The sequence below is a fragment of the Halichoerus grypus genome, chromosome 6 (genome assembly GCF_964656455.1).
Source record: "Halichoerus grypus chromosome 6, mHalGry1.hap1.1, whole genome shotgun sequence".
Taxonomy (NCBI): Eukaryota; Metazoa; Chordata; class Mammalia; order Carnivora; family Phocidae; genus Halichoerus; species Halichoerus grypus.
Window position 1 is genome coordinate 107,791,263 of NC_135717.1, and position 16,103 is coordinate 107,807,365.

General features: G+C 34.3%; 1 protein-coding gene across 5 annotated transcripts in view; it reads left to right on the forward strand.

The window, feature by feature from the left end:
- LRRK2 (leucine rich repeat kinase 2) overlaps window positions 1-16,103 on the forward strand; it is a 138,909-nt gene that overhangs the window by 66,740 nt on the left and 56,066 nt on the right. For all 5 annotated transcript variants that reach the window (XM_078075890.1, XM_078075887.1, XM_078075886.1 and 2 more), the window contains 7 exons: window positions 238-386; window positions 3,597-3,690; window positions 5,925-6,111; window positions 7,209-7,390; window positions 10,170-10,399; window positions 10,835-10,962; window positions 12,544-12,762. In XM_078075890.1, the coding sequence (XP_077932016.1) occupies window positions 238-386; window positions 3,597-3,690; window positions 5,925-6,111; window positions 7,209-7,390; window positions 10,170-10,399; window positions 10,835-10,962; window positions 12,544-12,762 (1,189 nt within the window). The remainder of the gene's footprint in view (window positions 1-237; window positions 387-3,596; window positions 3,691-5,924; window positions 6,112-7,208; window positions 7,391-10,169; window positions 10,400-10,834; window positions 10,963-12,543; window positions 12,763-16,103) is intronic.

The window sequence follows — 16,103 nt, forward strand, 5'->3', positions numbered from 1 at the left end:
TACATTGAAGTTTTGTAAGATTGATAAAATATGTTGACATTATTTCTGTAGTAACGGGTTTTAAACAATAATATGATAAAAGATTGAGGGAATTCATATTATAGCTTCTGTCAATTTTCACAATTAATTTTAAAATTAATAAATCTGCTTTGATGCTCTTCTTTGAAGGCAAATTGTTTTTTTCTTCAAAGCATATAATTTATGAAATTTAATCCTCATTTTGTTTCTTATGACTAGAAATAAAATACCAGAAATATGTTCCCCCTTAAGCCTGAAAGAACTGAAGATTTTAAACCTTAGTAAAAACCACATTACATCGCTATCAGAAGACTTCCTTGAGGCATGTCCTAAAGTGGAGAGTTTCAGTGCCAGAATGAATTATCTTGGTAAGTGTTCTGTATGAGTCTCCTCCTAACCAGTCTTTTTGAGTATTATAGGATGAGTCATAAATGGACATGTTAGGTGGGGATATAAAGGTGGCATTTCAATTTAAATTTAATGGAGGAGTTTCAGAGATAAAGTGTACAGGTCAGTGATTTAAAAAAATGAGTTATCAAGCCGTGAAGACATGAAGGAAGTTTAAATGTGTATTGCTAAGTGAAAGAAACCAATCTGAAAAGACTACATACTATATGGTTCCAACTATATGACATTTTGGAAAAGACAAAACTCTGGGGACAGTAAAACAGTCAGTGATTGTCAGGAGTTTGGAGGGAGGGAGAGAGGAATGGGGAGGTGAGTGGGATTTTTAGGACAATGAAACTATTCTGAATGATACTGTAATGTGGATACCTGTCATTATACATTTGTCAAAACCCAGAGAATGTACAGCACAGAGTGAGCTCTATTGTAAATGATGAATTTTAGTTAATAATAATATATCAATATTGGCTCATCAATTACAGTGAATACACCAAGCTTATGCAGGTTATTAACAATAAGGATAAAAATGTGTGTGTGTGGGAGGAATGGTGGTGAGGAGAGAAGGGGTTTATAGGAATTCTCTGTACTTTCTGCTCAATTTTTCTGTACACCTAAAGGTACTCTAAAAATAGTTTATTTTTTAAATACTAAAAAATTAAAATTTTTAATACTGAAAAAATTTTCGATATTCGATATTCGATATCGAACTTTGATAAAAATTTTAATACTTAAAAAATTATAATAGGTTGCTCATAGGCTAAAATGACAGTTCTCTGGACTCCAAATAGTCATACTACGGTTCGTTGTAGTCTGTGAAACTAAAATGCATATGGCCGCATGACCTGGTTGAAGCAGGAATACTGAGTTTCCTACTGAAGTTTGCTCAGTTTTTTGGATTATAAGTATAGTTACTATTATTATTTATTGTGGAAATAAAATTAACCAGTTAACAGTTTTCAAATTAGTATGGTTAATGTTTTTCATTGAGCACTTGCTCTGTGCAGAATATTATAGTAATACATAATATGATCATCACTTTTATTAAAAGTCGGGAAATAGTCCATGTTCTCTTAGCATGTGAGATAACAGGGAATTATGTTTATTTGTAGTCTACCTGAACATTCTAATATTAAGGGACAAAATACTTTTATGGGAATAAATGGGAACTCCCCATATTTTATCTTCCTTAAGATAAGGGAGGCCACATGCACCTTGCCACCCATGTGACTATTCTATATTGACTCTGTAAAATAATTTTTTAAAAAGATTTTATCCATTTATTTGTTAAAAAGAGAGAGAGAGAGAGAGTGCACACAAGCAGGGGGAGCGGCAGGCAGAGGGAGAAGCAGACTCCCCACTGAGCAGGGAGCCCAATGTGGGGCTTCATCCCAGGACTCCGGGATCATGACCCAAGCCAAACGCAGATGCTTAACTGACTGAGCCACCCAGGCATTCCAGTAAAATAATTTTTAATACTGCTTAAAAGCAGAATAAAATTTGACTTGTTCTAAAATATTTTCTTCTGACAGAACTTTCAGAAGCTAGTAATGATAAAAGCTATGCTAATTTGCATGATACTTTCCTCCTTTCTCCTTTCCTCCAGGCCTCTTGAATATTGACCATGTTCCTACCATGAATCTGAAAACGGGGATAGAGTGATTCCCTCCTAGTGAGCAAAGCAAACCCAGTCTCTGTCCTTAAAGAATAAGTGGTTAGGTTCAGAAGATAGGCATTCAGTAACTAAGCTAAATACCATGAGGACAAGTTGAGGATGCTACAAGGGTACGTCAGGGGGATCTCATCCAGACTGTGGAGGCAGAGAAGTGTCTCTGTATCTGTGACATTTAAGTTAGATCTGGAAAGAGGAGCATCCCAAGGACCCTGAGGCTTGGTTAATGTCATCTCAGCTGAATCTCACAAAAATCCTATAGGGTAGGACAGGTATGATCTCTGCTTGGCTGAGGAAAAGGAAGAGAATTTTTGTGTGATGTATTCAGGGGCATAGAATTAATTAACTGGTTGTTGTGAAAGCGCTAATACAACTAAGTTCAAAAATCCGTTTGCTTTGCACTACACAACTGTAATAGTTTTAGAAGTGGTCTTGTATTTGGAAAGACGCTTTAGGGAAGTGATAGCTGAGTGGGACCACTAAGCCATTAAAATAATCCCATGTGAAATGCAGTTTTGGTTCTTTGAATTCATGAGTCTTTTCCATATATCATCTAAACCTCTTAATTTTTAAGTGGAGAATTATTTATTTTGCCACAAATACTTTTCAGATATAGGCGAAAAATAATAGCATGTTCCTTTCTGCCTCTCAGGAAAACAGCTTCTAGCAGCGTCTTGGAACACTTTGACCCTTGAAGATTTTCTAGAGAAAGCATAACTCATATTTTTAACCTTGAAAATGCTAAGAAATAATTTCTCAAGCCACTTTCATAGAACCATAGATTTTTAGATCTCTAAAGAATTGCAGAGTTCATCTGGTCTAGCTGCACTATTTTACGGATGAAAAACAGGCTGAATGATTTGCTCAGTTTCCAAAACTGTGTTCCACAGAATTTTATTGCCTGGAGGTACTTCATACTATATTTCCTTCTTGGAAGTTCATAAAGTATATGAGAATATTGAGAACTCTGAGATATTTCACTTCATTTTATTTAATGTTTCCCCAATCTCTTAAGATCAAAGAATGCTTTTATTAAGCAACATCCATTATTATCCCATAGAACACTCTTTACTAGGTGGTACTATAAAGAATTTTTATCTTTACATTATATTGTGTATTAGTATTCAAAGTGTTTTGTTATACTTATGAGTAATATGAATTAATCCATAATGTATGTACACATAATGATAATACCACACATAACTTGGAATGAATATTCTAATAATTTTTACTTTGTACAGATGTTGGACAGATGAATTTATGTTTGGACAGTTGTTTAGCTTTCAGATGAAAATATGCTTATAAGTATGCTGCATTGTTTTTATGTTTAGTAAAAGGAGTAAGGGAGTTACCTTATTTTAAAAGTAGAATTTTTTATTGTCAGCATGTGAATAGAAATTAAATTAAGTGACAGGTCATTGATAGCTGTTCTTATTGTCAAATCTAAGGGAAATCTAGTTAAAATGATTAAAATGTCCCTCATCTCACTTTTATTTTCTTTTAGCTGTTATGCCTTTTTTGCCTTCTTCTCTGACAAGCCTAAAATTATCTCAAAACAGCTTTACATGTGTTCCAGAAGCAATTTTAAATCTTCCACAGTAAGTTTTTTATTTTAATTTTAAAACCACATGAGCTGGAACAAAACCTTTAGAAACACAGTTTTGACTTAGGCATATTAATTGATTTATAATTTGTAATTGATTTCTAAAGCTACTCAGTTTAATGTTCTTAAACCTATGAATGTTAGAATTTTACTAGGCAAAAGACCCAAGTTGTTACTTGGACTTTTTAACTTTTATATTAATATAGGGTACTATTGTGTTGAGACAATTTAAGGTTAATTAACTGTTGTGCTATTACAAACAATTGAGATTACAGTAGCTATCACTTTTAACTTTTTTTTTATTTAATTTTTTTATTAACATATAATGTATTATATGTTTCAGGGGCACAGGTCTGTGATTCGTCAGTCTTACACAATTCACGGCGCTCACCATATCACTTTAACTTTTAAATTTTACTTGCTCTCAGAGGTTGATATGCTCCTAGGATATTACTAACTTTGAAATTATATTTATGTTTGAGTGACATTTTTGGTGGAGATTAGGACAATTTATATAGCTCTAGGTATTTGGGGATATTTCTGGTTAATTTCATTAAAAATGAAAGCTTCCTGTTAACTATAAATTTAGGCATTAATTAAATTTCAAATGTGTCATCTTAAATACTATTCTAATTGGGCTATACATTATAAGCCAAATCTATAAGTGTATCTGTGCAAATATATGCATATATAGGCAAATAGTGCTTAGTTATACTCTAGCCATAGAAGATGTCAGACAGACATATAATAGTTAATTTCAGTCTAGCTTTAGAATGCATCAGACACTGTTTTATCCGCTCAATGGTGGATCATTGTCTTTAATCTTCCTAATAAAACTATTATTATCTCCACTTTATAATGAGAACATTATTTTATTAAAGGGATGAAGTAATTTGCCTAAATCACAGTTCTTAAACACTGGCGACTCAATTTTATACTCTCAACTCGTGCATATAGGCACCTCTAGAATACAGGTGGTCCTATGTTTTAAACATAATGTATTCCTGAAAATGTGTTTGAAAGTCAAATATTTAAAGAAGTTGATTAGGGAGACATGCCATAAAGAAGTTTGCTTCCCAGGTAACTAAAAATATTATTTAGTTCTTAATTACTCTATACTTTTAGACAACATCTTCAGGCATACGTTTCTAGCATTTTGTATGTATTTCTTCAAATGTATTCTTTTGTTTCACAAAAGAATATGTAGTTGGCCAGCTTAAGTCCCCATTGAGGCTAACAGAGACTTCTTTTGAACAATCTGTTGGTTCTTGGCTTTATCTAAGTTGTATTGCTTGTTAGATATACACATCTTGTCTCTAATACAGTCCAATTAATTTTCTTATTTTTATGCATCTTTATGAGATACATAGGGCAAAATCCAGTGTCATTTTAAAATGAGAGCAAAAATGTTATGCAGACCTGAACTTTGGTCTAGCCAGCTGTACAACTGTGTGAGCTTAGTTAGAATTAATTCATTATGGTTCAAAAATGCTGGATGAAAGGGGTCAACATATAATTGTAAAAGTTCAGACAACCTTTACGTAGTCAAATACATCACACTGATTGTCTTTATTCTTTCTACACACGTACGCTTATGACATGTGTTTTTCTGTTGTTTCCTGCAAACTTTGGATAGCATATTCCTGAGAGCAACTAATTTGCATTGAGAGCCTCCTGTATGCAAGACATCATGTTCAGTGTTGAGATATTTATCACACTGAGACAAGCTGGTAAAAGGTTATGCCCATGCACATTATTAATTAGCTCTAGGGCACAGCCTCTGAAGAATCCTTCCAGTAATGAGGAAAATGAAAAGAGAAGTGGGGGAGCTACATATTTGTAACTCTTGAATAGAAGGCATATTTATAAATCTTGTATAGAAATGACCATTTTTGCATTTGTTCATTATGATTTCTCATGTATCATAAACATTGGTAAACACTTGGTCTTTCTCTCATTCTGACTTTTTTTATGTTTCTGAAGTAAGGAAATTAGGCTTCAATTTTGTTTTTAATAGTCCTTATTCATTTAAATGTTGTTCCTAGTGAGACATGCTTTTTTTCTAGCCCATATCTATCCATATATACACAAAAACATACATGCATACTTAAATATAAATAATGTTAGTTTTAAAGTTGTCTCTCACTCTGGTGAAAATTTCTTGTGATGTTATTTCATGTATTTTGGAAGCACTCATTTGGTTTTTATCATGACATTGTATTGTTCTAGCTTGCGATCCTTAGATATGAGCAGCAATGAAATTGAGTATCTGCCGAGTCCTGCACACTGGAAATCTTTGAACTTAAGGGAACTCTTGTTCAGTTTTAATCAGATCAGCATCTTGGACTTGAGCGAAAAAGCGTATGTGTGGTCAAGAGTAGAGAAACTACATCTTTCTCATAATAAACTGAAAGAGGTAAGAGGTTATCTTATTTGTTTAAAATGATTGCCAATTTAAAAATGTGCGTTTGTGATTTGAAAATATCACAAATTATCATTTTGGAAATCTGTCATTTGATATTTCTTACCTTTGAATAAGATCTAATCCTACCCTGAAGTAAATGGGCATATTAGCATAGATTACCTTCCTTCAAAATCACTTTGTGCTCTATTTTTAAGAATTACATGAATATACATATTTAATCATGAATGTGTGTAATGTATTGTTTTACTTTATCACTAAATCTCTGATCTGTTGTTGCTGAGCCATCTGTATGCAGCATGTGTTTTTCAGCTGACTTTCTCTCCCATTTTCTTAAATTTCTGCATTCCTCCATCATGCCGCCCTTTAGCCCAGTGGATCAGCCTTTTTGGATTCGCTCCCTTGCCTCTGTTATAAATCTAAAACTGATTATTCATTCATCTCAGAAAAAAATACAATTTTGCCAACTTCAGGTTTTTTGCCTATGAAAGCCAAAAAGAATTAAGTGTATGAAACTGTGAAGTTCAGAATAACTGTGAATGGTTTTTGGTACCTGATTTTTTTGCCAGCAAATTTATGCTTTTCTATTGTAAAAGTAATGCATATCGCTTAATAATTTGGAACAGGAAAAATACCCTCCTATTACAGTGCCACCGAAAGCATAAACATTTAGTTGTATTTTAAGAACATTAAGTTGCATGTAAGTTTATGACTAGATCTTTATAGCTTTAGTGAAGAACATAGTGTAAAGGAACAGACTGAAGCCACTGGTGATTGGATTTAGATAAATATAAAGAACTTCTTTACTTTTAATATTGTGAGGAGATAAATACGCTACCAAGGGAGAATAGATTTTTTAAGATTATAAATAAATGACTTGGATTGTTTTGGGTAATTCCTTTATACTTATGCCTTTAAATATTTATATTGGAAACTATGATAAGCCTTTGGAAAGTTTTAGAACTCTGCTGAAAGGTTATACAATTTGCTGAGAGGCTCTGTGAGCCTTTCTTTTTTCCTAGGAAACATCTTGTTTCTTGGCCGCACACATTTCTTCCTTCCTACCAACAATCCTTTTTTATTTCATTAAGATTCCTTCTGAAATTGGCTGTCTTGAAAACCTGACCTCCCTTGATGTCAGTTACAATTTGGAGCTGAGATCCTTTCCTAATGAAATGGGGAAGTTAAGCAAAATATGGGATCTTCCTTTGGATGAACTACGGCTTAATTTTGATTTTAAACATATAGGATGTAAAGCAAAAGACATCATAAGGTTAGATAATTTTATTTCCATTTTTTATAACTTCATTTCAGATTTTTTCTGTGACTTTGATGGGTATGTAGTTACAATTTAGGAAATAATGTATAGTACTGTTTAATGGTGATATGCTGTGTGTCATTTTCCTTTTATTTAATAAATGGGTTTATATGTTGCCTCTACAGAGCTTTTCATTTTCTCTTAGCCATGCTACTGTTGAGAGAGTGGCTTCTCCTCCTGATCATGCTGGTCATAGAAACGGACTGTAAAAGGCAATTATTATGTGGTCTCTTGTTACAAATATACATTCTAAAGAGTATAATAACAGTATAATAGAGTATAATAACTTCTCAAGCTGCATTTCATATAGCAAATAGTTATCATATGTCTATTATATATTAAGCATTATAGATACTTAAATGATATAAAATTACTAACTTTGATTTTGCCTATAAGGGTGAGTAACCTCCTGACCCTGATCATTTTTGAAACCACCAAAACTTCCCAGGTATCACTGTTTCTGGTCTTTACACTTGATGTATTTCAAATACCTTTGGTAATGGACTTTATCTTACTCTCTGTTACCTTTTGAGCATGTCAGTTTTATTGGTCCCTACTCAAAAACTGTTTATTCCCATTTCTACAAAACTACTCCTATCTATATTTATCTTGCAGGTTTCAGCTCAATTATCACCTCTCAATGTATCCCTGACTTGACTATAATATCCAACAAGGCAGGGATCATGGCTATGTTCCTTCGCAGTTTGATTCTTGGCACCTAACATAGAGCCTGGCATATAATTGATAATTATTGAATTACCAGTGAACTACATACTTACCTAATTCTCTTCAGCTTAAATTTTCTTAAATTACATTTAACTTTTCGTCTCTTTTTATGAGGAAAGATTTGGTTTTCTGTCCCCCTGGGCTTGATTTAATTTGAAAAGAAAGACTGTCACCAGCTATGCTAAACTTGATTACCTTTCATCCTACCTAATTGTTTCCCATGATTTTCCCTTCTGAAACTGGACAGATGTTCAAATTAAAGTTGGTTCAATTCTTGGTAAGCATTTAGTAGATTTCCTTTTCAGTATGGTATGCTACATTATCAAGCCACCATATCTACTTTTAAATGTGTTTAACATTTTTAGAAGGGAGAGACCTGGAGTAGTTTAGAAATTGTAGGCATCATTTACTTTTCTTTTTTTTTAAAGATTTTATTTATTTATTTGACAGAGAGAGGGAGAGAGAGTACAAGCAAGGGGAGCAGCAGAGGGAGAGGGAGAAGCAAGCTCCCTGCTGAGCAAGGAGCCCAATGCGGGGCTCGATCCCAGGACCCTAGGATCATTACCTGAGCTGAAGGCAGACGCTTAACCAACTGAGCCACCTGGGCACCCCCATCATTTGTTTTTTTAAAGAATGATTTTTTCAAAGAGTGCTGAATTCTTAATAAATAGACAGTTGAACCATTGATATACTTGCTTATTGATAATTCAAAGAGAACTTAAGTTGTATGTGAGAAAATTATTTCAAACAGAATTTAAGTTGTATGTGACAAAATGATTTCAATAATCACAGGCCCAATATCTGGTCTGTCAGGTTGTATTTTCTAAAGCATCAAATAAATCCTGAAAAGTAATGATGCCTTTTATTCAGATCCTCAGGAATGTTGGTCAGAGTCCTATTAGTTATGAGAATGGATCAGTCCATATTCCCTAAAATTCACACATGATTTAGTTTGCTCCTCTAATTTTAAATTGTAGCAACATTTTAACCTAGTTAAAGATATATCTTTCTAGGGCGCCTGGGTGGCTCAGTTGGTTAAGTGACTGCCTTCGGCTCAGGTCATGATCCTGGAGTCCCGGGATCGAGTGCCACATCGGGCTCCCTGCTTGGCAGGGAGTCTGCTTCTCCCTCTGACTCTCCTCCCTCTCATGCTCTCTGTCTCTCATTCTCTCTCTCTCAAATAAATAAATAAAATCTTAAAAAAAAAAAAAAGATATATCTTTCTATAGCCAGTATATTTTTAAGAACATTTAAAATCTAGTATTAATTTAAAAGTTGTTTTGTTAGTCACCTATAGCACTTCTAATTAGATTCAGTTGTTTTTTTTTTTTCATTAAGATTGTTAGGAAAAGCATCATATTATCTGCTGATAGTTTAATAGTTTACATGTACTAATTTATAATATAACCAATATGTTTTCAGTCTCCATTTCCATTATATACATGCATATATAATGTATATGAACATATACATTATATATATCAAATATGAATATATATGTGCATACACACAGGCACATATAGTGTACCCAGTATGACCTCACTATCAAAGTTCAGTGTAACAGTATGCATATATATTCTACTTTGCTTCTCTGTCATATGTGCTTTTTAAAATTTTGGACCTTCTAATTTTTAGGGTTTTATTTGTGTTATTTAAAGAAACTCATACACACACACACACTCACATCTAATGCTAATTAGTTCATAATTATCAGCATTCTAATTAGTATTGCAAACATATTTTGATTATTTCTGGTGATAATGTAACGCCATTATATTTGATAATGCTACCAATCATTATCAACTACACAAATATCACTAACAAAATATATGTATTAATAGTGTATTGAAAGACATATACCTATTAGGTACATGAGCTGTGCAGTGTTTTGCATGCTATATTTTAGAACAGTCTAATATTTTAAAAATTTCAACACATAAGAATTCACCTCTATATTAAGTACATTGTTAAGCAGTTTATTATTTAATTTTTGTCTTTCAAATACCAGGTTTCTTCAACAGCGGTTAAAAAAGGCCGTACCTTATAACCGAATGAAGCTAATGATTGTGGGAAATACTGGGAGTGGTAAAACCACCTTACTGCAGCAATTAACGAAAACCAAGAAATCAGATCTTGGGGTGCAAAGCTCCACAGTTGGTATAGATGTGAAAGACTGGCCTATCCAAATAAGAGGCAAAGGGAAGAAAGACCTCATTCTAAATGTGTGGGATTTTGCAGGTATTTATTTTGCTAGAATCTTTTATTCATATTTATCTTTTATTTAGGACAGGGATTTAAAAGCTGAGATTTTGTTCTTGCAGAAGAGCTGGTAGATACTGCAGAGACCTGGTAGATCCTATGGAATTATTCCAAAGCTGTTTACTTCTCCTGATTTTACCCTTGTCACCAGAGTGAATTCCATGGAGGGAAATGTTAGGAACCAATAGGAGGCAGCTGAAGCTTAAATACTTGGTCGGTAGTTGCCACACAGGCTAAAAGTTGTCAATCCCTAGTGAAAACCTAGTATAGTCTTCTAAACGTAGTGTCTGTTGGCTGTTTCTCTCTTTTTTTTTTTTGTATGCTAAATAGTAGATATTATCACCTAAATTTTTTTTTAAAGGACTCTTGCCTCTTGTTTGGAAGGCTAAAAAAAATTCTCCAATCTTTCTTTAGGTCGTGAGGAATTCTACAGCACTCATCCCCACTTCATGACCCAGCGAGCTCTCTACCTTGCCGTCTATGACCTCAGCAAAGGGCAGGCTGAAGTGGACGCCATGAAGCCTTGGCTCTTCAATATAAAGGTCATCTGTTCTACTAATCATTTGAAAGTAGAAAATAGTTTTTATTTTTGTGTGTGTAAGGTAATTTATTTTGGACAAGCAGTTGCTTCAAATAGTCTCCTCAGCTTTTAAAAATAAAGTTAGAAGCACTAAAATTTTGAGTTGGAGAATTTTTAGTGTCATTAAGTTGTGGCATGAAAATAGTGTGTTTCATATTGCTAAATGTTATAGATACTTAAAACCCTTTAACCTGTAAGAGTTGAAAATATATACGTTAAGCTATTTTTGATCATTTTATTTCACTTTATTTTATTTTTGAGGGGGGAGGGGCAGAGGGAAAGGGAGAGAGAGAATCATAAGCAGCAGGCTCCATGCCCAACAACCCTGAGATCATGACCTGAGCTGAAATCCAGAGTCGGATGCTTAACTGACTGAGCCACCCAGGCGCCCCTGATCATTTTATTTCTTAAATGGAGTGTGAACTTTCCTAATTTAAAATAAACTATACTAAACAAAAGCAATCCATGCATCGCCAGCTGTGTCCTCACTGGCAATGTAGTATGGGTTACTTCAGATCTTACACTTTTATTTTTATTTTTTTAAGATTTTATTTATTTATTTGAAAGAGAGAGAGAGATCATGGGGGGGAGGGTCAGAGGGAGAAGCAGACTCCCTGATGAGCAGGGAGCCCGATGCGGGACTCGATTCCGGGACTCCAGGATCATGACCTGAGCCGAAGGCAGTCGCTTAACCAACTGAGCCACCCAGGCGCCCAGATCTTACACTTTTAAACGGCACCAGATTAGTATGCTCTTGTATTTGGAATCTCTTTTTGTGATTTTTCCACTTTGTCCCTTGCTCTCATGCTGTTAGCTGTTTCCTGATGTAGTACAGGTTTGTAGAATTGAGATAAAGTTAAGAGTGAGTGATGCTCTTTGAATGAAGCTTCAATGGGCTCTTCTGTGAATCAAGTCCTTAAAAAGGTTTGTGTCAGGACATTTTAGCAGATATTTTGGCCGCCTACAAGCTCAATTTGTAATTTTGGTTATTTTTTAACTTCCTTTTTTGGTCATAACTAGCCAAAGTGAGCGAATATTATAGTGGCAGTCATACTTGTGTTAGTGCCTTTTTGTGTTGTTGTCCATGTGGACAACAAATTGAATGACTTTAAATTGAATTCAGGAGATTGAATTTACAGATAAGGAAGTGAAAATATAAACCATATTAGGTCACTTTGATACAGTGTTGGGTTTATTAAATGCTTATTTTATTTAGAAGTCCAAAGTACACTTAGAGAGTAACCCATTTTAAGGCATAAAAGAAAAGAAAAGGAAAATAGACTACTACTGTTATATAAGCTGCCTGAAAAGTGGTATAACTTGGAATAAGAAGGGACATAAGAATGACTTTAAAATTTCTTAAGGTTACATTTTTTTCCCCTAGGTTTAAGGAAGGGACGATAGTTAACATTTTCTTCTTCTTGACATCTTTCGATTTCTCATTTCCACTCAACTGAATTTCATAAAAAGTGACTATGAATGGAACTGTAAGCAGTCTTGATTTTAAAACAAACACAAGAGTATTTTATACCATTTCTTGTAGGCTCGTGCTTCTTCTTCCCCTGTGATACTCGTTGGCACACATTTAGATGTTTCTGATGAGAAGCAGCGCAAAGCCTGCATAAGTAAAATCACCAAGGAACTCTTGAACAAGCGAGGGTTTCCTGCAATAAGGGATTACCACTTTGTGAATGCCACTGAGGAATCCGACGCTTTGGCAAAGCTTCGGAAAACCATCATAAATGAGAGTCTTAATTTCAAGGTAATGTGGTTAATGCCTACTGTAGACTGGTGGATAAATTTAATTGATTCACTCTCATGTTACGCAACTGCTTAGAAATGTCAGAGTGTTGAGAAAAGAACGACTATCTTAAAATTGTGGTTTCTTTCATTGATGTTAGCATTATTAAAATGCTTCAATTTTAAAGTTGCTTACTTATGCATACCTTATTTCAAATGCATAGAAATGGGAATAAAAATAATTAGAGGATCCTGAAGGAAACTAAGATTGTCTGAGAAACTGAGAGAATATTTCTGAGAGAATCTGAGATCATGTTTCTGATGCCATTTTCCTCACAGCTTTTTGTGGTGGTGATTCAAAGAATACAAGTGAATATTGGGGTCTTGGGATCATCCTTCCTCTCTTGTTCTTTGTTTTCACCACTTGCTCCTTTCTTTTGGAGTTCCTGTTTTATGTGCATCTTCATATTCTGTGCTGCTCCTTCGAGTCTCTTGTCACTGTGATACCCATTCCACCTGTTTTTTTCCCCTCAGTATTGTGAGATGCCTCTTTCCTTGGGTTGCCAAGATCAGGAATTTGATTTTCAACAATGTCTTAACAATTTTTCAGTCCATATAAACTGGACTTTCTATTTTAGAAATTATGTTTTCATTTCCAAAGTTCTAGTAAGCCGAATGTAATTCATAGGGTTCATAAAACATACATAAATTGGTTATTGGGAAGAATACTTGTTTCTAATACTTTCAGGAAAATCTTTCCGGAGTTCCACAGATGCCGTGGTATAAACTGCCCTGAAAATTCCTCACATAGTTCAATATGCCAAACCCAATAGTGAATTTCACTGTTAGTCCCTGTTGGTTTAGCTCATTAGCACTAATGATCAAGGCCATGGCTTATAACGAGGGTCCTGTTTTGCCTGGGCATTCCCAGTGTAATTAATAGTGCCCCACTACGTTCTCAAAAGCATTCCAATTTGGATGATAAATTACACAGTCACCCTGGTTATAATGTGTTGGCCAGTTAGCTTAGTTCTGTTCCATTTGCACAGATTATGCTCCTATCTAAAACCTAATGAGCCATTTATAAATGTGTTGGTCTTTGTGGTGCCCAGGGAGAGAATTTGCATGTTTGTATCTTTCAACACATTTATCATAGTCTCTAAAAGGTTTTACCAATGGTGGGTCAGTAATGGCATCTTACGTAAGAAGAATGACATAGTATTTATTTGCAAATTTTCCTGCTCTCCTGTTGGACATATGATTAGAGTAATGCGACTTTGAAGAAACAAATACACAAAATTCATGCATCCAATTAAATATTCTCTTTATCCAGGCAGTTTTCTTCTGAGACTGTACCTGTACTTCCAGAACTTTATTGTTCCTTATAACATTTTAATAGCTATTTTTATCATGCTGGCACATATATCATATTTTTAAAAGACTTCTTGGAGAACAGTTTGTTTTGAAAAAGGCTGAATTTAGTGGAAACAAGTAGATAAAGTATGGATAGTTTAGTTGAAGTATGGATGAGCTGGTTGGTTCATCTGACTGGACTACTAGTACTTTAGCATGATAGCAAGTTATCACTATCAGTCAATAAGACCAGTTTTCTTCCTGCACTTGTAAATGAATTCTGAAGCCGACACAAGGAGGGAAAACAAATGCTTTGAGAAATGGCTGCATTATTTGAAGAAAGATGTATATTGCTAATGGTTGCATCATTCTGGCATTTTGGTTTGAAAATCTGTTTGATTGCTTTGCAGAATACTGGCTCTTTCCGGATCTTTCAGAACCAGTGAACCTGCCAGAACTGTATATTCTTTCCTCCCCGAGATGTTTTAACGTGTATTCTCGGATAGCAGCTTTTTTAAGCTATTAGAAATAATTTTTTTGCCTTGTCATTTGTTTTCCATTTTCTCCTCCTATCTTGGCTCTTCTCTAATCTTTCCTTGTCTCACCCTTATTAACATGTATCTCTCCAGACTCGAGGATAATTTTTTTTTCTTTTTTGGCTCTTGGCTCAAGCTAAAAGGAGAAGTAGGACAAAATGGAATTCAGTGACAACATTATCCCTTTCAATCTTGTCCAGCCCATTTGCAGAGCAGGATGCTCTGCTGGGCCTGAAACTCAGCCCTATGAAATTCATCCCTTTGCTATGTAGTTTGCTTTCTGTGAGAACCCTTGTTTACTTCTCTATGTAGGTTTTCTTTCTTGGGTTAAAACACAACCTTCAATATGAAGTTCTATTTTGTCTTAATTTTCAAATGATGAAGAGAGGGAATATGAAAAGTAGAGATTAGTGGAGTTACATTTAATTTGCTGGGGCATTGGATACATGAAAACAATTTTTCGAATGACTGGAGGTGAATATATAAGTAATAGTATGGCTGCTATAAATAAAGCTCCTTAAAGTTCCAGTTACGAGTAAAAAAAAAAGAGCACCTTAAATTTGCATGTGTATGTGTAATAAAACCCAATTTCCATTTATAATTTTAAGAATTTAAGTAGAAATTGTCAGGTAAAAAGAATACAAGAATATGTACATGGGTTGAGCAATGGGGAGAGTTTGCCATCTGGTGGTTTTCAGAGGCATTTTATTTATTTATTTATTTATTTATTTATTTATTTATTTATTTTTAAGATTTTATTTATTTATTTGAGAGAGTGAGAGAGAGAGAGCCCAAGAGGGGGTAGGGTCAGATGGAGAAGCAGACTCCCTGCTGAGCAGGGAGCCCGATGTGGGACTCGGCATCGTGACCTGAGCCGAAGGCAGTCGCTTAACCAACTGAGCCACCCAGGCGCCCCTCAGAGGCATTTTAGTTACTGTGTTAACAGTTGCATTTCTATTTAAAATTAGATTTTCCTGGGTGGGGGGGAGGTTTGGGAAAGATTTTTTATTATAGAAATTATCATCTTAAAGCCATTCTTTAAAAATTTTTATATATTTCAGTTAGTAGACAATGATTAGATTATAAGTGTAACAGACCAAAAAAAATCATCCTCTCATGTCAAAATCATTTGTGTTTAGATGAGTTTTTATTTTGCCAAGTTTGAAGTTCCATGAAAAAGCATAGGTTGGGTGAGGAGACTTCATGTCTATCTCTGTTGATATTTACATTCCATTAATGCAACATTTTGCAAATAACAAGCACAAAATTTAATGTTTTACCTTATGGCATGGATATTTTAATCTAATCAATAAGACCCCAAAGCTTTTGTAATACTTACTCACTTCTAATGCTAGCATATCTATTGCATATATGTCTAATGTCTTAGAAAATAGTAAATCCTTTATTTATGGTTAGTGATTTATCCTGGGTTATGTCATGGGTTTTCTGGATGGTTAGATGAATATTTCCATAT